The sequence below is a fragment of the Epinephelus lanceolatus genome, chromosome 6, assembly GCF_041903045.1.
Source record: "Epinephelus lanceolatus isolate andai-2023 chromosome 6, ASM4190304v1, whole genome shotgun sequence".
NCBI lineage: Eukaryota > Metazoa > Chordata > Actinopteri > Perciformes > Serranidae > Epinephelus > Epinephelus lanceolatus.
In genome coordinates this window covers 28,425,157-28,448,667 of record NC_135739.1, presented here as the reverse complement: position 1 = coordinate 28,448,667, position 23,511 = coordinate 28,425,157, and the positions used below count along the sequence as shown (strand labels likewise).

The 23,511-nt window shown below is 40.1% G+C and overlaps 1 protein-coding gene across 3 annotated transcripts; it reads right to left on the bottom strand.

Moving 5' to 3' along the window:
• Window positions 1-1,969: 1,969 nt before the first annotated feature.
• ushbp1 (Usher syndrome 1C binding protein 1) lies at window positions 1,970-22,644 on the bottom strand. Of its 3 annotated transcripts, XR_013491720.1 has the most exons (15): window positions 22,459-22,644; window positions 21,216-21,439; window positions 20,865-21,001; window positions 20,420-20,583; window positions 19,951-20,139; window positions 19,528-19,775; window positions 17,511-17,651; window positions 17,267-17,355; window positions 17,003-17,138; window positions 16,535-16,769; window positions 14,891-15,049; window positions 13,455-13,552; window positions 11,583-11,705; window positions 9,695-11,416; window positions 1,970-2,387 (listed from the first exon to the last, which is right to left on the bottom strand). XR_013491720.1 is itself a non-coding variant. In XM_033621342.2 (14 exons), the coding sequence occupies exons 1-14, from the start codon at window positions 22,462-22,464 to the stop codon at window positions 11,251-11,253; spliced, it is 2,115 nt and encodes a 704-aa protein (XP_033477233.1). In that variant the 5' UTR covers window positions 22,465-22,644; the 3' UTR covers window positions 7,584-11,250. The 3 variants fall into 3 exon arrangements, 2 of the variants coding, with proteins under 2 accessions (XP_033477233.1, XP_033477234.1); XM_033621342.2 differs by lacking the exon at window positions 1,970-2,387 and having other exon boundaries at window positions 7,584-11,416; XM_033621343.2 differs by lacking the exon at window positions 1,970-2,387 and having other exon boundaries at window positions 7,584-11,416; window positions 17,003-17,132.
• Between the last annotated feature and the right edge of the window lie 867 nt (window positions 22,645-23,511).

Here is a 23,511-nt window from a genome sequence, read left to right as displayed (position 1 = left end):
AAACTACATCCTCCAAAATGTTCATACTGTTAAATCAACACCTCTCTGAAACTGTTTCAACAAACAGAACATTGTGACCTTCATAAAGGTCAGATTTATTGCAGGATAATCTCTGCAAACAGATATCTGCATATGTATGCAGAAATCTATAGGCAGCGGTACAAGATTTTGGTATCAGAAGTGTTGTCTGAGTTGTATCGACCAATCACGTTTCAGCAGCAGGTAAACAGCCTGTATGGAGAAGAAGAGCGCATTAGCTGAAATGCAGTCTTGGAACCAGTGGTGTAAGGTAGATACCATGGGCCCCAATGTGCACGCTACTGTGACAGGCTCTGGTGCATGTTAGTTTCTAGTTATAAAGCGCACACACACTGGCAACTGTTTATAAAAAAAAGCCAAAGGAATATAATTTACAGAGCTTTGCTGCTGTTTCCTCCTGTTTGTTTCTCTCTTGTCCTTTCTTACTGCCACTTTTATGTTTAAAAGGCATGACTGCTCACTGGGCTTGTAACTGCGCTCAGCTTGTAGATCATGACAGATTTTGCACCTAAACTAGCTACTGGGTTGTATCATCTTGTCACATGGTCAAATAGGTATTGCATACCTGTATATGACAACAATAATAAAGAAAATAAGAATTTATTTATTTAAAAGAGAAAAGAAAAGAAATTAAAGCAGAGATGGGTTTACATTTTTGAGGGAATACAGCCTATAGCAAATGCAATCAGTGACTGCATATAAATTGTGAAAATATAAACTCCTCTAAAGAGTTGGGGGTGACCTGGCAGCCTTTAAAGTGCTGGCCATGAACCATAACACCCCAGGTTGTCATTCCCATCTCTCTCCCTTCACTTCCTGTCTTCTCTCTGCTGTCAAACTCTATGACAAAGGCACGAAATGTCAGAAGAAATCTTTAAAGTTAACAATATTGAAAAGTATCCTTTTCAGACCACCTGTGAACTTAGAGGGAAGGAAAATTCAAAATAAGATCTCTTCTCTGTCCAGCCTATTTCTCCTAACTGAGCTTAATATAACATCGATACGAGATTTTGACCATTTTCTTGAATTCAGCTCCTGAGAAATAACCTTCCTCTTGTTGCAGCCTGATCCTTATTTAAAATCTTAACATGCTCTTTTCCTTCTCTCACTGCAGTAATCTGTATCTCTATAGTCTGAATTAATCAGCTCTTGATATAACAGTAAGATCCAAATGAAAACTTGATAGACTTATAAATGAGCCTGCACCATTTCAGAATTGTGTCTCAGCTCTGTTTTATCTGTTCTTAGAGTTGACAAACCTCTGAGAGGCCTATGATCACAGCAACTCCTGCTGATTTATTCTTTGGTGTCTTTTTTCCCTAAGAGAGGTTTAGGAGAAACAGAATTTAATAATCTATAAATAAGAAGCTGATATTTCTCTGGTGAGATAAGAAAAAGACTATTGTGAGCAGCAAATTTGTCCTCTGGGAAGAGCAGTATGGTCCTTTTAACAAATCCAACCCTGAAGAGTCCTATTTTAGGTTAGGTTGTTTTACTTGTATGGGTGGCAATTGGAGTAGAATACACAGAATAAATCAGTGGTGCCCAACTGGTGCAGCCACGGGGTCCAGATTTCTTCTTAATCATTAGTTCAAGGTCCACACATTTTAATTTGTTCAGCGTCATACTTGCATTTGGCCATGTCGTCCAGCTGGTTTGCTGTCTCTGTCGAGGAGCTGTCTGTCACTCACTCCACAGCAAGAAATGACACTTCAAAATAAAAGCTCTGTGCTGGAAATTCACTGTGGTGTTTAACAGAGTTTATTTTCTTGATGGCGCATGGGTAGAAACTATTAGGGGTCTAGAAGTGCGGGTCCTAATAGACCTATACCTAAAGGTCTGTTGGATAGCCATAGACCTGAAAATTTAGCCGCTTACTTCAGGGCTGCAGTCCTTCAATTACTTCCACAGTTTGATTCAAAAAAGCACAAAAAGGGTTATGCACACCCAGGGGCAGTGAGGGAAGATTTTCTGTGTGGCAGATCTGAGGACACCTCTGACTGCGGGAGAGCACTCAGTGCATCTGTGAATAATAAGGTGATGACACTCATCGTTGGTGAAAAGTTAAAAGGACTGAGCCATGAAACTAAAGGACTATTTCAACCTGAAGGAAGCAGCCAAAAGAAACAGAAAGGCTGATGCATTTTTTTAAAGTCTGTCCTAAATCCTATCCTAAATGCTGCTGACCAAGAACACAATAAAAATTAAAACACACAAACACATTTTTCTTAATGATCAGGCACTTATTAACAGAATATCTGGACTAATTAACTGTATTAAAATGTATTTATTTATGTATTTGGATCCCTGTTAGCTGTTACTGCTGCAACACCTCCTCCTCCTGGAGTCTGTAAGAGAATAAATACTGTAACAGTTTCATGTGACTATGTAAATAAAAGTAAGTATGTACATGCACATGAACATATCCGCATGCATAATACATGTTCTTATGCATAAAATAGATAATAAATTAAAAAAAGGATAAAACAAGGTACAGTCCCAGTTTGAAGTATGATTAAATGTTGATAACTACCCAGCTGACAAATACAATATCGAAGAGAACATGCTTTCCCACTACATTGTTCTCACAATTTATTCAGTTTTATTTATTTAATATTTATTTATCTTCTTCCGGTTTTATGAAATAACTTCCTTCTTACATCATGACATAAAGAACAAAACACTGAATTGATCCAAGGATCCAGGATGAATTTCAGGCATCAAACAACTTCCTTGACCTTTTGTCAAACAGGCACGCAATCCTTGAACCGGAGGTTGAGCATGAAAATCCCCATAATTGGACTCAGTTTCACAGGCAACAAGATTTCACTTGTGATGTTTGGTCTGAGCTGTTTGCTGTCATTATCTAAGTGGGCGAGAGCACAAAGCGGATGTGATCGGCCATTTGATTGAGGTCAAATCTCTTTCGCGCTTCTCTGTGTCACTTGTAACCCCGTCGTCCTGACCTCCCCACGGGCTGGCTGGTGTCAGAAAGCTCAGAGGAGAGGTGTCAGGTCAGCGCTGCACAGAGCGGAGAATAGAGGGATACAGAGAGGAGGAGGAGATGAGAGGGGATATGGAGTGGTTGTGACAGGTGAGCTGATGGCTTTGAGAAAGAGAGGGCGCGGGGATGAGGGCGCAGGCTGTGATCTCTTCATACAGCTTACAGAGGGACAACTTATTAAAATGAGGAACGGATGCAGAGAGTAAATGAGTTGACCTAAAACCCCTAGGTCACTGCCCCTCCCTTTCTTGTGGACGTGTGTTTGCGTCCACCCCCCATATTGATTGACAGCCACTGTCATTGTCTAATAATGGTTTGAGTATTTTTCCCAGGCACTGAAAAACTCCCCTATCCACAGGCTCGAGCACTGGCTATCACATGTGGGGGTTTTAAAATGTGTCCAGAGATGTGGAGCATAAATGTTACTAGATGAGACTGTTACAGCCTCAATACGATTAAAAGAAAAGAGACTATTTACACACCAAATTCAGTCTGTTCTCATGTGCTTTGTTTGACTTTCTTATCCGTCTTGTTCTTTAGTGCTTCTACAAAACAATGCACATTTCATCACACACACACACAATCATTTTATCATGAGCAAGATTAGATTAGACCTTTCATGCTTTCATGTTCAAGGTTAAAACAAGGTTTTAGTCATTCAGCATAGAAACGTTGAAGTATGTTTGGAGACATTTATTTAAAAGCAAAAACCTTGAGCAGCTCCACTGGGAGAATACTGCAATGAAGTGCAATCTTAATATACTTTACATGATTGTTACTACTACTACTTTATACTTATACCCAACTAGGTTTAAGAGGGAAATATTCTTCTTTTACTCCAGTCCTCCACGGACAGCCATATTTTTGTTATTATAATAATGAGAAGTAGTCATACATGACAACAGTGCTGTTTCCTCAGCAGTTCTTTGGTGTGGGTCGAGGCGCCATATATGTTTCATTCCATTTACTGCGGAAGTTGGAGGTTTTGACCAGGGTATGATGTCACACCCGAGGAGATAGCATTCCAGTACAAGTTGGAGAGGTGTTATTAGCAATACCAGTTCAAGCCGGGTCAGCCATTGTTAGCAATATAGCGATACCAGGTAACAACAATGCATTACGCTGCATTTTGCATATACAAACACTATAGCACCGTCTCCAAAGACAAAATTTGAACAGGACTGTGTATATGACTGTTTAAAGGAAATGACCACTTTAGAATGAAAATACAGTCAGTACTTTCTGACCCTCATGCCGACAAGAAGTCCAGTGTAGTTTTTTAATCCACAAAACTTGTTTGGGGTATCGGAGGATAACAGCTAGCCGGAATAACAGCTACACTTGAAGTGCATGGAACCCACATTTTGAAAATGTAATAAAACTCTGCTAATGCATGCAAAATTGACTTGAAAAGACGTAATTTACTCCACTTTATAGCATCATTTCTCACCGTGGTCAGTTAACCTGCTCTGCAGGAGTGCTGTGTTTACATGGCAACTTGCGTGAGACTCAAGAACTAGCACCACCACTAGCCATCAGCTAGTCTCGCACGAGTTGCCATGTAAACACAGTTAGCCTGTACGATACCCCAAAAGAGTTTTGTGGATTAAAAAACTACACTGGGCTTCTTGTCGGCATGAGGGTATTGTCTGTATTTTTATTCTAAAGTGGCCATTTCCTTTAAGTGTGACACAAACAAGACAGAAGTGCTACTGAACAGTATAATACTACAGCTTTCACTACCATTGATGTGTAGAGCAGCCATATTGGATTTTGAGGTTGGGTTGGTGAGGTTCCTCTAACTTTCCAAGTTGGAAATCTGACTTAGGGGGGCATTCCAGTTAAAATTTGCAAATGGGGGGGCGTCGGTAGAATAGTGGATAGCACCGGTGCCCCACGTACAGAGGCACTGCCTCGCTGCAGTGGCCGCAGGTTCAAAAAGGCAAAAAGCCCACAAAAAAAAAAAAAAAAAATTGCAATTGGGAAATTTCCACCGCCCAGGACAAATTTAATGAACCAATAGCATTACTGCCACACAACTAAACTGAACTGAACCAAACCAAACCAAACTAAACTAAACTAAACTAAACTAAACTAAACCAAACTGCAGAACCAGTAGAGAACAATTTCAGTCTAGTTCTTCAGTTCAATTAAATTTTATTTATAAAGCCCAATATCACAAATTACAATTTGCCTCAGAGGGCTTCACAGCATACTACATCCCTCTGTCCTTGGACCCTCACAGTGGATAAGGAAAGACTCCCCCCAAAAAACCCTTTAATGGGGAAAAAAAAGCTTAGTTTAGTTTAGTTTAATGTGGAAAGAATAAAAACACTACATAGAAACAGCCTCCAAACTGTATTTCCAGGCCATACACATTAAAGGAGAATGTTTTTGTCCCTATGCACAGAAATATTCCAGGTTTGAAAAGGTAACATTTTGCATGCGTTTAGTGCAGGATTCTGAATCTTTAACCAATATTTCATAAGAAATTATTGATAATTACTCATATTTTAAGTAAAAGAGTCATTAAGAAGCATATTGACTCATAGATGGTATTATCTGGCATCATTAAGGGCTCCCAGGCTCAAAAATTGAAAAAAATATGTTGGTTCTATTTGACAAAGGTGCTGTATAGCACCTTTAAAAAATGGGTGCCAAATAGCACCAAGACAGGTCCGCCTATTATTTCAAGGCAAAGAATCATTTTTGGGTGCTGTTTAGAACCATTATTTGTTTATAGTGTTACTTCACTATTTTCATGCAATGCTACTTTGTACTTCCACATTTTAGTGGCAAATGTGTTGTTACTTTTTTCTCCATTTTACATATATAGAGACTTTGCTTACTTGGATTTTACATTAAAACATCATATGATAAGCTTACAAAATACAATATACTTGTATAAATTAAACTACTTAACAATTGTAAAGTGGTCAAATTGAGCTCCAGCATGAATTAATAATCTTATATTGTAGTAATTACTAATGAGTCTCTACCCAGGACCATTTTTTGCAGAATGAGTACATTTGCTTTCATAATTTAAGTACATTTTGCTGGTAATACCACTGTGCTTTTATTTAAGTAAGATTTTGAGTGCAGGAATTGTTGAATTTTTACTTTTTTTGAACCAAGCATAATAAAAATACCTTTTTCTCTCCAGGGAACATTTCGGCATAATGTGGGCTCTTTGATACAAAGAGTCACCCTGAGGTTACAACAATCATGTCGTCTAAAAAACCTTTGATGAACTCAGAAGCTTAACATAGACTTTTTAGAGAGCGAACACAAAATGGAATGATAATTGTATCATCTGCTCTAATGGCAGCTATTACAACAATAGCGATGGTGACCTGGAGGGATGGGGGGAGCGGAGAGGACGGGCCCCTCTAAGGTGACCTCTGCTCGGGAAAGGGCAAGCTCAGGCAAGAGTCAGGGCGTCAGGGGCTCACCACCTCGTCTGGCACTCTGAAACCTCCATTCACAGGCTAACACAACAGCCAGGCATCACTGTGACCCTGTGGGTGTGACACTCAACCTTTGCCTTAACCTCCTGACCGCCGGTCACAGCTGCAGCTGACCGGCTTGGGTAGGTCAGGGCAGGGGGGTCAGCTGGAGGAGGGAGAAGGGATGGAGATGATTGAGAGATGAGTGAGGAGAGAAGATGGAGGGAGAGGTAATGGAGGGTAAAGGAAGAGAGATGGAGGTATGAGTGAGAGGTAAAGAGAAAAGGATGAGTATGAAGAGATGCTAAGGGTAAGCTGGGGTTTTAGAGGTTGGTTTGCCCAAATTACAAAAAAAAAACCAATAAGAAAAATTAAATCTCCAGTTGTATCTGTCTATATAGATGGTTCTGCTATTATTTGTACAGAGTTTGAAATAGCTGTCTTTTGCATTGTCAACCAATATAATGAAGTGACCAAAACCAAAAATGTGTTCATGTTCACTGATGGAAGAAAGTAGCAATACTACAATGTAAAAATTGTCTGTTATGAGTAAAGGTTCAACTCAAAATTTTACTGAAGTAAAAGTACAAAAGTATTTGCATCAAAAAATAGAAGTACTCATTATGTAGAATATATAATGTGTATTATTGGATTAAAATTATCAATACATTTATGTGTATATAGCTTAAATGTTGTAGCTGGTAAAGGTAGAGCTCATTTTCATTACTTTATATGCAGATGGGCAGCTTAATCCACAGTATAAATCAAAATTTATATTTTGTAGTCATAATCTGAATCTGCAAAGTAACTAAAGCTTTGAAGTTAAACCTTTGAACTCTGAGGTAATTGGTGCATTGTCTTTCAAAAACGTGGGGAAAAGAGGCAATGAGCAACTTGGTAAGAAAAGATAAAATTAGAAAAAGATTTAGAAAATGATTTAAGAAAAATGGGAAAAAAGAAAAAAGAAAAGGAAAACTATGTATTCTAATTATTATTTTATCTATCTATCTATCTAATCTAATATATCTAATGATATTACATATATATATATATATATATATATATATATATATATATATATATACTAATTTCTTGCTAAATTTCTGCATAATGTCTTCTTTCGTCACTCATTGCCTTCTTCCCATGTTTAAAAAAATCAAGCCAATTTGCTCAGGTTTCAAAGGTCAATGAAGTCGAGTAAAAAAGTACAATATTTGTCTCTGAAATGTGGTGGCGTAGAAGTATAAAGCAGCACAATTGAAAATAGTCAAGCAAAGTACAAGTACCTAATGTCCTAATAGCTTCTTTTTAATGTTGTTTAATGTTTAATGTCAAATCTGGAAACAGCAACACAAATACAACATTATACAGATTAAAAAATTATAAAGAACTCAGACATATACACACATTCCAGTTACAGCGTATTACATATTCAAACAGTTATTTAATAATACAGCTGTAGTATTGTTTTGTGTGAATGATCCACTTTGTTTTGTTTTTTTAATTTCTGCTTCTGCTTTAGGCTAACAGTTGAGGCTACATTAGCTGCTACTAGCATATCACATCAGGATCTCTGACCAGTGTTGACAATCAAGTTGCATTGTGGGTAATGTAGGTGCCAGGATTTGATAAAGATGAAGAACGTGTGGAATGATAAAGATCATATCTCTAGTTCTGCTGCATCCTGTTTTTTAATTTTCCATCGTGACAGTCCGAAAATGTTATCAGGAGTGCAATGATTAATCAGTCGTCACTTACCTTTTGAAAAATCAAATATCAACCCTTTGCTTTTTCCTAGAAGATTAGCTTTTTGCTATCTACAACATTTTTGTGGCTGGTATCTTTTAATGTTTGGTTGTTCAGAGTGACAAATCCCATAATGTTTTATGTCTGCATTTACATCCTCACCAGAAAGGAACGTGAGTATAATTTGCCTTCGGGCTGCTGCAGGGCCATAACTGTCATCTTCTCTGAGCTGTCTGTGGCTGTCAGCCAGAAGCCTGTTCATTCACATTGAAAGTGTAAATCTTCATAAACAAGCAGATTTTGTATGCTAGATAATATTTGCAGCACCACCATAGGGTAATGTAGGAACATGTCACCTGTATCTTTCAAAATCAAAACTATTTGCATGGCATCTAGAAATAAGTATGAAATTATGCTTTTTGTGTAATTTGGCTTAACTGACTGTTGAAGAGAAGTGGACATATTGAAAGGCAGAGCGAGCAAGATGTAGAGAACTATGAAAGAAGACAAATGGGCTGGCCGTACATTCTGTGAGCGCATCAGCCATTGTCCTGACACCCATCCCCCTTCCCTGAGCTTTGTGACGACCGCACAGCCGGCCGGGAGTGGCTTTATACAGTCGACTTGTACGGGAAAAAGGACATGTGTGCTCTCGAGGTCAGTCCCGAGGTCCTCAGAGGGTTCAGTCCTTGAATCAGCCTCACACATTCATGACGGCATGACAGCTGTTTCTCTGAAATAAGGAATGTGTCTTGTGATGTGTGAGTCCTGTTAGACAAGTTATGCTTTGGATTCCTGTTAAGTTTATTGGTGACTTTCACAAGGGTTGAAAATGCTGAGCTGACAGTGCTCTCTATGTTCCACTGCCCTCCATACTCTATATTTAACCCTCAAGAGCCAATGAATGCCTGAACAGACTGATACAGATGCCATTGATGGGTTGACAGATAAATAGATGAACAGGTACATATCTCTTTACACAAAGAAAACTAAGTATTAATTGTCATGAATCCCTCCTGATCAACCACTTTTTTCCTCAATTAATATTAAAGGGCCAGTGTGTAATATTTGGCATGGTTTATTGTCAATCTGAATCTGAATCTGAATATTCTACCCATTAATATGTTTATATAAGTGTATGATTGCTATAAAATAAAATTTGTTTGGTTTTCGTAGCCTTATAATTATGCTTTTATACACACACATATATATATATATATATATATAGCAAGGGCCTTGCTTTAGAGAGGTCGCCATCTTGCGCCGCCATGTATGTAAGGCAGCCCGAGCGGACAATCCAGCCAGCCAGAGAACGCGTTTTGCGTGTATAAATGAACCAACGAAGACAGCGGAAGGAAGGAAGAAGGAGGAGGAAACAGCAGAGAGTGTTAATAGTTCGTCAATAGAGAGTAGTGAAAAGTTTTTTTAGTTATAAAGTTTGTGAATGGACCACACTTACCACGCAACAGGAGAGAATGAACCCGAACCGTCATCTGCGAGGAAAAGAAGACGCAACTTCACTCCTTATGATGCACTCTCTGCTGCGCTTTTCCTCCTGATGATATATCTCCCCAACAATAGTAGCAGTAGCACCGAATCCCATTCTGTGCATTCAGCCTCTCTTCTCACCCGCTCAGCATCAGACACATGGAGTTCCTCATCTGTATGCTCCGGCTCAAACAGGTATGGCTCTGGGTCTGTGTCCGCTACAAGAAACTCTTCAAAATCGCGTTCAAAGTCGTCCATTGCAGCAACTATAGTCCGGAGATATTGCTAGGCTAAATAAACAGCTGAGCTCTGTTTACAGGCTACGCTGTCAGTCAGTGTGCGGGCTGGAGATTGGTGGAGCAGAGGGGAGGGGGGTACCCGCTAGGTATTGTAAACAAGAATGTGTGTATGGAGTGTGTGTGTTACGCCAGAAGAGTCAGAGTTTGGGACGGAGTCTTTTACCCCCTGGAGTGTTACCGGAGTTTTTGGAGTGCTCAAATAAACTGGCCTTTTTCCCGAACGCTACTCTGGTCTCCTGCTCGTGAGGGATTCATTACAATATTGTAACATGGTTTAGATTTCTAAATAAACATTCACCTCGTCGCTAGATAGACCTACTCCTGAAAAACTCGTGCGCAAGGCTTTTTGTCCCTACGAGGCCACCGTCGTTTACCCGACGGGAGGGGTGAGCGAGTGAGCCCTGCAATCTAGAATTTGACCACTGATGTTACTGTTTTCAACCCATTTTACACACTGGCCCTTTAACCATATAATATATCTTACTAAGAAGACCAAGAGTCTACAGTCATGCTAGAGTCATGCATGCACACTGAGGCTTTGCCACAGCTGATGATTTACTTTATGCTAACATCAGCATGCTAACATGCTCACAATGTCAATGCAACTTGTCCACCATCTTAGATTGGTACATAGCATGCTAGCATTCAGAGAACAGCTAAGGCTGAGGGAATGTCATCAGTTTTGCAGATATTTGGTCATAAGCCAAAGTACTGGACAGTGACAGTTCTCGATATAGACTCGATATAGCTTAGATGAAAAATTTTCAGGTTGATACATGTTTTTGTGGTTTTCTACCAGAACATGTTTATAAGCTTTAATTCTCCAAAAACAAGTTTTTTTCCGTCATACTGTCTTCCTGAATATACCCGTACTCACCCTCTGTCTAAAGCGTTTCATTTTAGCACCTATCCCTTTTAGCCCCGGTCCTGAAAATCCGTCTACTCAAAGCCACAATTGTCAAATCCTGGTAGTGCTTGAGGATAAGGCGTAAAATCATCCTCTGGGCACCATGGATATCGACTGACATTGCCATCCATATAGCCAAGCTGCTGTCATGGCTGAAAAATGTAATTCTGAAGTGAAGAGGCTTCTGTCAGAATGGTTCAATAACTTCACAAATCCAAAAACACACATGAGCGCCTTGAATTCATCAGGACTGTCCATTGTAGTTGATGTGGATACATTTGACTATTATGAAGCTGATTCTCTGACTGAAGACTCACAGGATCACAGAACAGTCTCTTCCCTTCTCCACTCCAAGGCCTCCCCTGCAGCTTTCGGAGCTCCACTCTGGTGGTGGTGACTCTCCGTCATGGCTGCCACTTTCTGCTCCAGCCTCCACACCTGCTCCCGGTACTTCCTACGAATCTGGCGGTACGAACTCAAGGCTTTACTGGAATGGAAGAAACCCAGCAAGATAAATTTAAAACACCCACATCAACAATGACACCATAAAAGTAATTGTTTTCTAGCTTTGATTGTAGATGCAGGAGCAGATGATGACCAATAAAGACAAAAATGTGCAGCAGTCTATTAAAGACTTTTCTTGTGATACTTACCTGTGAGCTTGTGTGAGCCGAGCAATCTGGTCTCCATTGTCCCTCCTGTGGGAGGTGCTGTCTGACAGAGCTGTGTTTAGCGAGTCTTGGACTAAAGCCAGCCTCTTCTTCAGGGCTTGTTCCCTGAAAACAAAAGCAAGATCAGATGTAACAGAAGGAAAAACATCATGTCAGTGCCTTCATTTTGTTTAAGATCATCTCATAAACCAGATCCATGTAAAGAATCGTAAATGTCTTCTTGATGCGTCCTTGACGACAGAGCAAATATTGTGCAGAGCGTTAACAGCAGAGCTTTGTTGAGAAGTATTCACTGCTCGAGGTCAGAAGAGAAAAAGGATGCTCTCTGAAGCACCTGATGGAGACAACAAAAAGCCCTTTATGTCCAAAGTCTGCATTTCTGCTGATAGTGTTCCTAAGCAACAGATAAAACCAGGCAACAGATGTCTGAATGATTCATTTTCTACAGTGGTTACATTCATCAGGTACATTTTTTCTTTCATCAGTGAAAGCCCAGATTTCTCCATTTGACATTACATTCAATATGTTACCAGATTTCCTTGTTAAAATACGATAAAAGGCTAATATTGAAATATATTGAAATGTATTGTATGTATGTATAAGCCATCTAATAGGTGCTTTTATTGGTAGTATTTTACAGTAAGAAGACTTTTTTTTCATGCATGAACCTGAAGAAATCAGCTCCTTCTTTTGCAGTTTGAATGCCACATTGTAAAGCTGGACTGCAGCACTTTAACATATAAATGGAAGTCCTTTACATTCAATCCCTTACTGAACAACTTCACACAATCCTGATGAAGCCTATTGCCGCCAGGAAAAGCTCTCTGTATTGGAGCTGTGGTGCCTGGTGTCTGTTGTGACTTTCCTGTACTAGCACACTCTAAGTGATGTGTTTTATGTCAACTAGCCAGAGCTAAAGGGGGCAGGAAGGGGAAAGAGATAGCAACGATGTAGCAGCTAGGAGTCTGGCAGAAGCTATAATAGAAAAGTTTCTGGAGTGGTTGCTCCAGATAAAACAGAAAACCTGATTAATCGTTGGGTGTTCGACACTTTTGATAAGTGATGCTCGACAGTTATGTGTCATTTCCAATCAGAGTCCCTACATTTTTTGCTTCTGTCATGTTTAGTGAAGCGGATCTGCACAGATGTCTGTTTAAATCACACAAATATCCTGCTGTATATGTGTGTTTTTATATATTAACCATATCTACTTTGATTATATACATATCTACTTTGATTAACTCACTCGTTAGGTTTAAATAATAAAAACACTGTTGATTTTTTCCCGTGGCACTGACATGAATAAATATTTAGTTCAGTAAATGTCTGCTGTCAGTCAACCTGGTGAGCCAGCCGCTGTCCTCTCAGCTCCCTAGGAGCCGCTGCTGACAGACGGCTGCCTCTGTGGACAGAGATGTTAAATGCAGGTCAGAGTTGGTGTGAAGTGAAAGCTAGTATCTCCATGGCAACAATAGTAACACTACCCAATCACAATGCACCACAAAATATGATGTTGTCCTTGACATAATAACATTTTTTAGGTGCGTGACATGAAAGAAAACTGTCGAGAGACACTTTTTTCTGTCAAAAATACGTCATTTCTGTCGAGCAACACTCAAAAAAAGTATCGAGTGCACTACCATAAGTCAGGCTTCAAAGTTCATACATTTGCACATGAAGACTTTAAGAGAGCCTCCTGGTGGCAGGTGCAATGCGGCACACTCACCTGCAGGCACGCATCATAAATACACTTCTACAGTGTTTGTGTAATTACTCTCACTGCCAAAAGGGGGAGACAAAAGTCCAGCACTCCAGCTTTAAGCACTGGACTGCAGAAAAATGACGATGTCTCACCTTTGCAGGACGGCCTGCAGCTCTTTCAGAATGGGTCTGGATCGAGGATCAGTGATGTCCCCATCACTACCCACTTTAGCTGCATTTTCACAGAGCCTCTGAAACACAACATTCAGTTAGAATTAGCTTTAAAGCCTAAAAGCCATTCCCTGTGTAACTCTATATTAATGAATATACAGTATAGACAGTTATCTAAAGCAGTGTCACAGTGTTGTGAGCAGTTTTATCAAAGAAAGACTTTTCCCCCTCACAGATATTTTCATTTGAATGGGTTTTAGAGACCTGCAAGGGTAAATGCATCCAATGTGTTACAATAAACAGCAAAAGTTAAAACAAAAGTTAGATTTAATCTACTTTAGTGGAGTGTAAATATTTTTATTTCTAATTGCCCATATTGCTAATCATCTTGCAACCCCTCAGGTTTATTTATCTTTGTGGGGACCAGACCCCTACGTTGGGAACCTAAATGTTGCAGATCAGAATAACATTCATTATGCTGCAATAGGATGGCTTTGCGATTTTTGTCAAAACAGTAAACAGGTTAAAGTCTTAGTTAAAGTCAGATGTGTGTATAGATAAAACCTTTGTTCTTTTAAACCAGTGATACTTAACTTATGGCCCGTGGACTGAATCTATTGATAGGTTGCCAGGTGGCCCCGTTTATTCACAATGACAATAAATTGATCCATACTGGGATTTTTTTGTACAGTGAATGTAAATAAGGTGCCAGAGTGCACAAAAAAGCAGCAAAATAGAGCTTGATCATAAAAAACAGTGCCAGGGGAGGATCCCTTAGACTCCATGACAGATGTCTAGGCTAAGCCTGAATGTACTCAGTTCCTAGAAACACTGCTGTGTACAGCAAACGTTGAAAAATTGAAAACGGGTTATTAATTTATTATAAAAACAGATAAATATTGTTAATGTTTGTTTATTAACCAGCCCCTGGCCTCCTGTCATTCTGCAAAAATGGCCCCGGGGCAAAGCAAGTAGAGTATCTCTGTTTTAAACCATTAAAAGAGATGCTAAGGACAAAAAAAAAAAAAAAAAAAAAGTTTTAGGGGAAAATTTTAACCCATTAGGCACAAAAGTCTGCGCACTATTCAGATGCCCTGTGTCTACAGTAATAGAAATATGTGTCACACTTTTCAGTACTTTCTTATTTGACAATGACAGAGGTGTGTGGTGCGGTATGAATCTGTGCTGCAGTTACAGGACAGCCCAGCACAAGACCTTGTGGAACCAAAATATCCCTCTTGGCCTGGAGGGATTCTGCTTTGGTAGATGTGTGATTTCCCATGTGGGACACCCAGATTTGAATCGGGTCTGCCACAGTAGACCAACGTCCTGCTCCCTCTTGCTCATTTCACCTTGACTTTGTATTATTTGAAAATTTAAAAAAAAGTCTCCGTTGCAGCTGTAGGAGTCGTGCCTACCTGTTGTTCCGTCCTATGGTCCTCGGTCTCCTCTCTGAGGCTCTCTGGAACGAACGCTCCAGCTGCTTCCTGGGCCTTCTGGGCCATTAAACCCCACTCCAAACACCTCAGCTCTTTCTCCTTGAGGCGGATTAGAGCTCGCAGATCTGACATCTCCTCCTGAAAAAGTTCACCATAAACCATAGCATGTAAAGAGTTAAACACAGTTACAGCTAAGAAATGAAAAGCTGTATGTGTATAGTGGCAGAAGCACAAGACATAGATATTTCATTATAACCAGCAGGTTCTGCTTCCAGTTTTAAGGCTGTTGTGTGAGGTTTAAGCACAAATCTGTAGACTTTTTTATATGATGTCTTTATTGGTTTTGTATTGGTACTGGATACCTTAAGTTTTTAACAATGTATGTAAATTCATATTCAATTCCTGGCATATCCCAGGTCTCTAGCTGGAATCAAGCTGTGAATGCTTGGATTATATTTGTGCCTTTAAGGGACAGTTTACCCCAAAATGAGAAATACATATTTTTCCTGTAGTGCTCTTTATCAAGCTAGATTGTTTTGGTATGAGTTGCCATGTGTTTGAGATATTGGCTGTAGAGGTGTCTGCCTTCTCTCCAGTATAACAAAACTAGATGGCACTTGGCTTGTGGTGCTCATTGTGGAAAAAAATATGTCTGGTAAACTCAACAGCAATATCTCTTTCCAGAAAATCATGACCTACTTACTGAAGATAATCCACGGACCTTGTTGTGAGCAGTTTCATGTAGGAACTATTTTCTTTCCACCAAATTACATCTACCAACTGTATAACCGCGCAGGAGGAAGTGTGCATCTACTCATGGACGAGAAGGTTGTGCTTGTGACAGCACAAGATGTAAACATTAATGGCGTCCTCCTCAGCTGAGCTGTAACATTAGCTAGCTCAGTGGTGCTAAGTGAGCTAGCAGTAGATGTACACTTCTTACTGCTTGGTAATACTGTACTGTTGGCAGGTGTAGTTCGGGAGAAAGAAAATAGTTCCTACATTGAACTGCCCACAACATGGTCTGTGGATTATATTGAGCAACCGAGTCATGATTTCTGGACAGAGATATCCAATGCTCGGCAACTCACACCAAAACAATCTCGATTGATAAATTACAGCACAGGTACAGGGAAAAATTTGCATGTTTGATTTTGGGGTGAGCTGTCCCTTTAGGATGCTAACAATTTAATTTAAACTAGCAAGATATGACACATTGAATAGTGAGATTTAGAGGTGCTGGTAGGTGGATTTTGTACCTTTAGACAGAGCCAAGATAGTTCTTCCTGTTTCTGATCTTAGTGTTCAAAAGGTCAAACTTTAATGAATGCTTCACCAGTTCAAGGTCTCTCAGTGCTCCATGACCTCACTGGATATATGAGATGCCCACAGTGTCTTGTGCACAAACTGTATGTCTCCAAACACTGTGTTTTGGCATTGTGTGGTAAGTGTAGTGTTATGTAGTGCAATATAAATTTTGCCTCAAACAGTAACAACTATAAGATTAGGGCAAAAGCCACTGGTATCTCTTCATCTCTTTGCATGAAAGGCTTTGGCTGTTTTTTTCTTTTCCAGCTTCAGATCTTGATTTTTCAATCATAAATTAGGACACACAGCTCCTACCCTGACAGAGATGAGTTCATAGAAGAGGGAAGCCTTTTCTTTCTTGGTGTCAGGAAGTTTAGCGTTCTCTTTTGTCACATGTCCCCCTCTTGATCCAGCTGGGAGACAAGTTTCGGGGCTTATTTTACCCTCTACTCCTGGGCTCGGCTTAGGCAGACGAATGGCTGCCCGGTCCCTCTTCAGGCGCTCAATTTGCTGTCGGAGAACAGCCTCTCGCTCCTCCGGCTCAGGTGTCCTGTGGAGTTACAGGTAATGAGTGACCTGACAAAAATGTGGTCAAAGACATGGCCTTTGAAACATGGAAACATTTAGTTAATAGCATCATCATTGGCTCGACAGAACAATATACATTTGTAAAATATTATCCTTACTATTTCCAATTTCAGCCTATTAATAACAACACATATTTTCCTTTCTACCATTCCTATTACTGTGCTTGAATGTACAAAGAGCACTTTCAGACGTCACCTCTGCCCTGTGTGACTCTGTGTTTCCGTCTCCTCTGTGACCCCTGCTGTTGAGAAGGAGGTGGACAGCTCTTCAGTTCCCATTTTCACGAGCTGAGCTGATGGCCTGTCGGGCTGCTGCCTGTCACCGACTGCCTCTGACGAGAGGAAAAACTGTGAGCCTGACTGTGTGTTTAGTGTGTATGTGAACGACATGCATACCTACTGTATACACGTCAATGCGTTCACTGAGTTTAGGCAGTATTCAACCATGGTATTCAAACACCTGCTGAGTCTGTCTTCAGAGGAATGCTTTGCTGCTTCTTGGCGTCATAAAGTGACAGCAGCTCGCTGTAGGCCTCCTCACACTCCTCACTGTCAATCACAACCACAAAGACAAAATACGACCTCACTGCATGAGAGGAACCCACATTAATGCTGTTAGATTGATAACTTGTTCACATTCATTATTTTTTAATGGCCTTGAATGGCCTTTGTACTTGTGTGTCAGCTGTGGTTTATGTGTGTACCAGTATCTGAGAGCCATCTGCAGGGCAGAGCAGTCAGCTTCAAGTCTGTTCAGTGTAATACTGATCTTCTCTGACTCTCCCTTCCTGCGCTCCAGAGCTGCAGTCAGCCGTTCATTTCTGGCCCTCAGCCTCTCGATGCACCTGGAAAAATGAGGGAGAGGATAAGAAAGCAAAGATCAGAAACTTTTGTTTCATAAAGAGTTTTATACTGTATTTATATTGTATACACACAATGAAGTTTCTGTGGAGGAAGAAACTGTTTTACTGCACTGGTCAAGTCAAGCCTAAACCAACTGGTGTCTAGCTGTTTAGATATTTAGTGTAGCCATGTCAGCTTACATTATCTAGCTTGCCTTCCTGATCTTAAAAGGTCAAAATAGGTTTAATAGGTTGTAGCTATCAAAAATCACAATTCAAAATTACTTTGAGTCATAATGTAAATGAAAAACATATAAGATGTGAATCTTGGAAAGTCACTTGGCTAGCTAACCTATATAATGTATTGGTTTGTGCATGGATGGATTACTGAATGGGCCTAGAGGGCCTAAAGTGTTAGAGGCCCCCCCTGGCCTTTACCGCAAAATGTGACTCAAATTAACCATACCAACGAGGAAGAGACTGAAAATGACCACAAAGAGACAAAAAACCTACAAAGGAACTGCAAACAGACACAAAGTAAATACAAAAAATGGTCAGACCAGTCACAAAGAGACACAAAACAACCACAAACAGATAAAAAGTGACTACAAAGAGACACAAAACGACTACAAGGAGTGACAAAAAAAGACTACTCTGAGACTAAACAACACAAGGAGACACAAAACAGCTTCAAGGAGACACAAAATGACCACAAGGAGACACAAAACAATTATGAGGAGACACAAAACAACACAAAGAGTACCAAAACAATCATGAGAAGACGCAAAATGACTACAAGGAGACACAAAACAGCATAAGGAGTAACAAAGCAACGACGGAGAGAAACAAAGTGACTACAAAGAGACACAAAATGACTACAAGGAGACACAAAATGACCACAAGGAGACATGAAATGACTACAAGGAGACACAAAATGACCACAAGGAGACACAAAATGACCACAAGGAGACACGAAATGACTACAAGGAGACACAAAATGACCACAAGGAGACACAGAATGACCACAAGGAGACACAAAACAGCTACAAGGAGACGCAGAATAACCACAAGGAGACACAAAATGACTACAAGGAGACACAGAATAACCACAAGGAGACACAAAATGACTACAAGGAGACACAGAATGACCACAAGGAGACACAACCACGAGGAGACACAAAATGACTACAAGGAGACACAGAATGACCACAAGGAGACACAAAACAGCTACAAGGAGACGCAACCACGAGGAGACACAAAATGACTACAAGGAGACACAGAATGACCACAAGGAGACACACAACGACTACAATGAGACCCAAAAAAACACAAGGAAACACAAAACAGACAGGAGACACATGCCCACACACAAAACTTCCACAAAACCACAAAAAGATTCACAACAACTACTGAAAGTCAAGAAACAACACCAACAACAAAAAAAGAGGCAAAACCACCACAAAGTCTGTGTGCTTGCTTCTATATATGAGAGATGGTTGGTCCATATACAGATATGTTGCCAATATCTTAATAACTCACACTCCTCTTCACATGCTCTGCAAAGCATGTGTGTGAGTGTCCTGTCTGCACCTTTGTCTTTGTTTAATGGAATGTTCCTGTTCAGAAGCTCAGGTCAAATGTTCTCTTATATAGATACAGTTTTTACAGAGCAAGTCATGCAAAAAACGATCTTTGCACACCTGTACACAGACAAAGAAACAAATACACACTGTTACTACCTCTGACTTACTGTAGTTGCAATGTTAAATGCCTCACAAGGTGACTGGATATTCAATGAATATAATATAAGTTCCGACAGTGCAATGTAGCAGTTTTTTGCTACATTAAAACATCCAAAACAGCTCCTCCTCAGACTCACCTGTTCAGTCGTTCTGTCTCAGACTCCAGGCTGATGGGGCTAGGACAGGGACTGCATGAGTTAATGGAGCCCACTGGAGACCCTTCCCCACCCACAGACACAGGTGTCATCGCTCTGGCTGCTCTTCTGTAGAGTAATGGTGAACCTGGGAAGGGAGGAGAGGCCCAGTCTGGACTGAGAGCCCCAGCAGGGGGCCGGTAGGAAGGAGAGTGACTGCCTGACCTCCAGGCCTTATGGAGACCGGCCAACTGAAAGACAACAGAAGGGATACTACATTTATTTCTATTGTCTGAACTCATGAGTTGTGTTGACTTACCAAAATATATAGTGTTTATGTACTCACACTTATTAAGTTAATTCATATTCTTGGCTTTTTTTAATATTTCGCTTTACCCCTGTCATAAACAAAACCCTCTTTCCCACCTTGTTCTTTTCCTCCTCCATCTGACTGATGGTGCTTTCTGCTCTTTCCAGCTCCTCCTGGTGACTCTGCAAGCTGCCTCTGAGAGCAGAGTCTCGCTTCTCTGGATCCAGGATGTTCTCTTGATACTGGTCCTTTGGCGGGCCTGGTGGACATGAAATCCCAAACTCTATTTCCATCTCCTCCAGTATCTGCAACCAGTGAGCCAAAATTACTAAAGAGGCTGATGGGAGTATAAAGATAGCCTGAACAGTGACATATTTTTCTCCCAAAATGATCCATCAGAACTTTGACAGACATAGCAATGCTTGGTCTCTTTATGCTTTCAAAGAGTAGCAAAATGTATTAGTTTAAATTGTTTACATTTGTATAACTTTGATCTAACATTAGTTTGTCATTGGAATCTACAGCTGTAATAATACAAATTCAAATACATCAGAGTATAATGGGAGTTTATTACAGTTTAAATACCTTAGTGGCTTTAACTGAGCTCTCCTGGGCTGCTCTCAGGTGCTCTCTGTGCTTGTCCTGGTCAGAAGCTGTAATGGGGGCGGCCCAGGACCTTTTAGAACTAATGGAGTCCTCCACTGATGATAAAACCTCCTGGAGTTTAGTCCATACTACACCACCACCCCCTAGTGCATGAAAAGTATCAGTGCAGTTAATCCTCTCAGATGTATTGCAAGGCATTTTCACACTCTACCAGACATAAACGTGGTGATGATATAGAAGTTTCTTGCTTTTCCATCAAGATAACTTCCTGTCTTTTACAGATTACAGGGTGAATATTTAAAAACATCAGCTTGTTTGTCATAGTTGGAGTAAAGACCACCTACATTCAGTACAGGATTAAAACATCCAAAAAATGCATTCTACTGATTTAAGACAATGTTATGTGAACTGTGTTGATGCCAACCTCTGTCAGCCAGTGGAGGTTTAGATGTGACAGCAGAGGCAGAGTTCCTCTCTGGGCTGCTCCTGACCAGCCTGTGGGACAGGAGGTCTGGAACCAGAGGCCTGGATGGTCCTGGTGATCTCAGTTCTCCTGATTCACTGCAGAATACCAACAACATTTTTGCCAGTAAATACCAATGTGTTCATTTCAAGACAAGCTACAAGCAGACCAATATGTTATTCACTGATGGGAAAATATCTACAACAAACATGGTTCCACAAAAATGTTTACTATCCATTTAAATAAATGTTATGCCTCATGTCAGTGCTTCATAGTTTCATAAATCGCACATCTACTCTTCACTGACGTTACCTTGGTGCCTTTAATGACCCCATCTTCTTGTTCAGTTCAGCAATGATGCTGAGCAGCGTGCCCACTTCGGCCTCACATTGAGCCAGTTCTGCTGGTGAAGGCTCGAGGTCTGCTGAGGGGTCAGAGCCCTCAGGGTCAAGGGTCATACGATCGATCGGGGTCAAAACCTCTCTGTCACACCCTGACCCAGCATCCAGGCTGTCACATCGGACCAGGCAAGAATCCTGCAGACACATTAAGTTGTTGTGGATTGTAAGACAACATATCTGAGTCATTATTTTAGTGTTTTACTGTAGCAAATTTCTTATTTTCCCCTCAATTCTTCTCATATTTACACAAATATAATACACATGGTGTGTGTGCTCTTCCTGCCTGATAATAATCATCCTCCATTAAAGGGTGGCTCATAATTAAACTGAGCAAAATAATGTGTTATGCTCTTGAACCAGACATTGTCGCTGCGCTGTTTAGCCACTATTGTTTTGAGTGGCGGAAAAGGAGGAAACTAAAACATCCTGAGATCCGACTTCCTGCCTTGCAAATATTTGTGGACCAGACCATCTTTTGTTTTGCACAAAGAATGTCGGATAAATTAAATTAGAACAAAGTGTTTAATCTCCTGTAAAGTTGATACGATGCCTATAAACACGCTCAAATTATATAATTTGCCATCCTGTCTTTTTGCTGTGTGAATTGTGCCATATATTGTGCAGAGGACAGTTGGCGACATACTTAAAATTCCTTATCCAGCCACCAGTACATCCACTATATCCACCTCTTCCTATACTTCCTAGTCACAGGAAGGCTATCCAAGCACACCCTGAACAAAAAGCATAGAAACACCCTGGACAGGTCACCAGCTAAACACTCAGGTACACAATCTCTGGCAATTTAGAGTCTCAAATTCATCAGAGGTTTTGAATGTGGAAAGAAAATCACTCTAATGACCATGTACAATACACTGATGTCATTTAGTCGGCAGTATTACTCATTAAACATTCTGCTCCGATTCACTATGGTTAAATCTGGTTTAATGCCAATGCAAAATGATGTAACTCTATATAATCATTCATATCTTAATTGCATTAGCAAGCATTCTCACAGACGACATGCTTGAATTTAACAACAGTTTTACAGACTTGTGAAGTTTACACAGTAAACATGTCATCCTCCGATTCATACAACACCCAGTATAAGACAAATGTTTTCAAGACAAACACTGAAACACTTCATCATCATCTACCTCCATGATCCTTGATCCTGATGCCTGCAGCAGTGATTTAGTCCCTGTTGTAGCTCTTCACTGCCAAAAATAAAACATCTGACAAAATGAGAGTATATGTTCCTCAGTCCTAGTATTTTTATGTTATTGTATTTTCCAGTCACTGCTGCAATCTGCTCTCCGCATGTCTGCCCCAACAGTGTTTAGTGTGATGAGTGAAGTAAGTGGAAAACACTCACAAAGTCATCCCCACCCAGTCCCCGTCACTTTGTGTCCTTTCCTGTTTTGTCCACATTTAGCCTCCATGCCTTTTTGACATAGAAGCATGTACTATTATGTTGTGTAATTTGAAAATGCATGAAGTTACAATCATTTTGGAGCATGGGATTGATGTGAGAGACATGTTGAATTGTGTTTTGTTTACTGCAAAGTTAGTGCCTGCTGTATTCATGTAGCCATGCTAACAGGTGATCACCTAAAACCAAACATGAATTATACAAGATCATATATTGATCTCCAGTTTCCTTTTAATGTACAGTAGGGTTGTGTTTTAAATCTAGAGATACATCGCACAATATTTTTTAGCCTGGTGAGCCTTTGTGCATCAGCCAGAACAGTGGACGATGTATCAGAACGTAGTGCATATTACTGCATGAAGATGTGTTAATTAATCATTCTATGAAAAATGGCTTGGTATTTATGGATTAGTGCTCATTTTATTATTATTTTTATTATTTATTTTATGTTACTCCATTCCTTATCTTCTCGTTGACTTTATTAATCTGTTGTTATCTGTTGTTATTGATCTGTTATTTTCTCTATCTATTGTCCTTGAGTGTCTTGGAAGACGCATAAAAATCAAAATTATTATATTATCATTATTAGATTAGATTAGATTAGATTATATAGAACTTTATTAATCCCTTGGGAAGACTCCCTCAGGGAAATTAAGATTCCAGCAGCACTGGATAGCAGCACACAGGCAGGGTAAAGAGCACACAGGGTATAAAATATAAATATAAGATATATGATACAGATATGATATATACAGAGAATAAATAAGTAATTCCTTAT

Bases quoted from the DNA above. Each gene is read 5' to 3' on its own strand.
- ushbp1 (XM_033621342.2), bottom strand. The intron at 16,770-17,002 runs GTGACGTCTGAA...GTAACTCCACAG, and splicing joins CAGAGTCACACAGGGCAGAG to GACACCTGAGCCGGAGGAGC. The intron at 15,050-16,534 runs GTAGGAGCTGTG...GAACTTTTTCAG, and splicing joins ATGAACTCATCTCTGTCAGG to GAGGAGATGTCAGATCTGCG.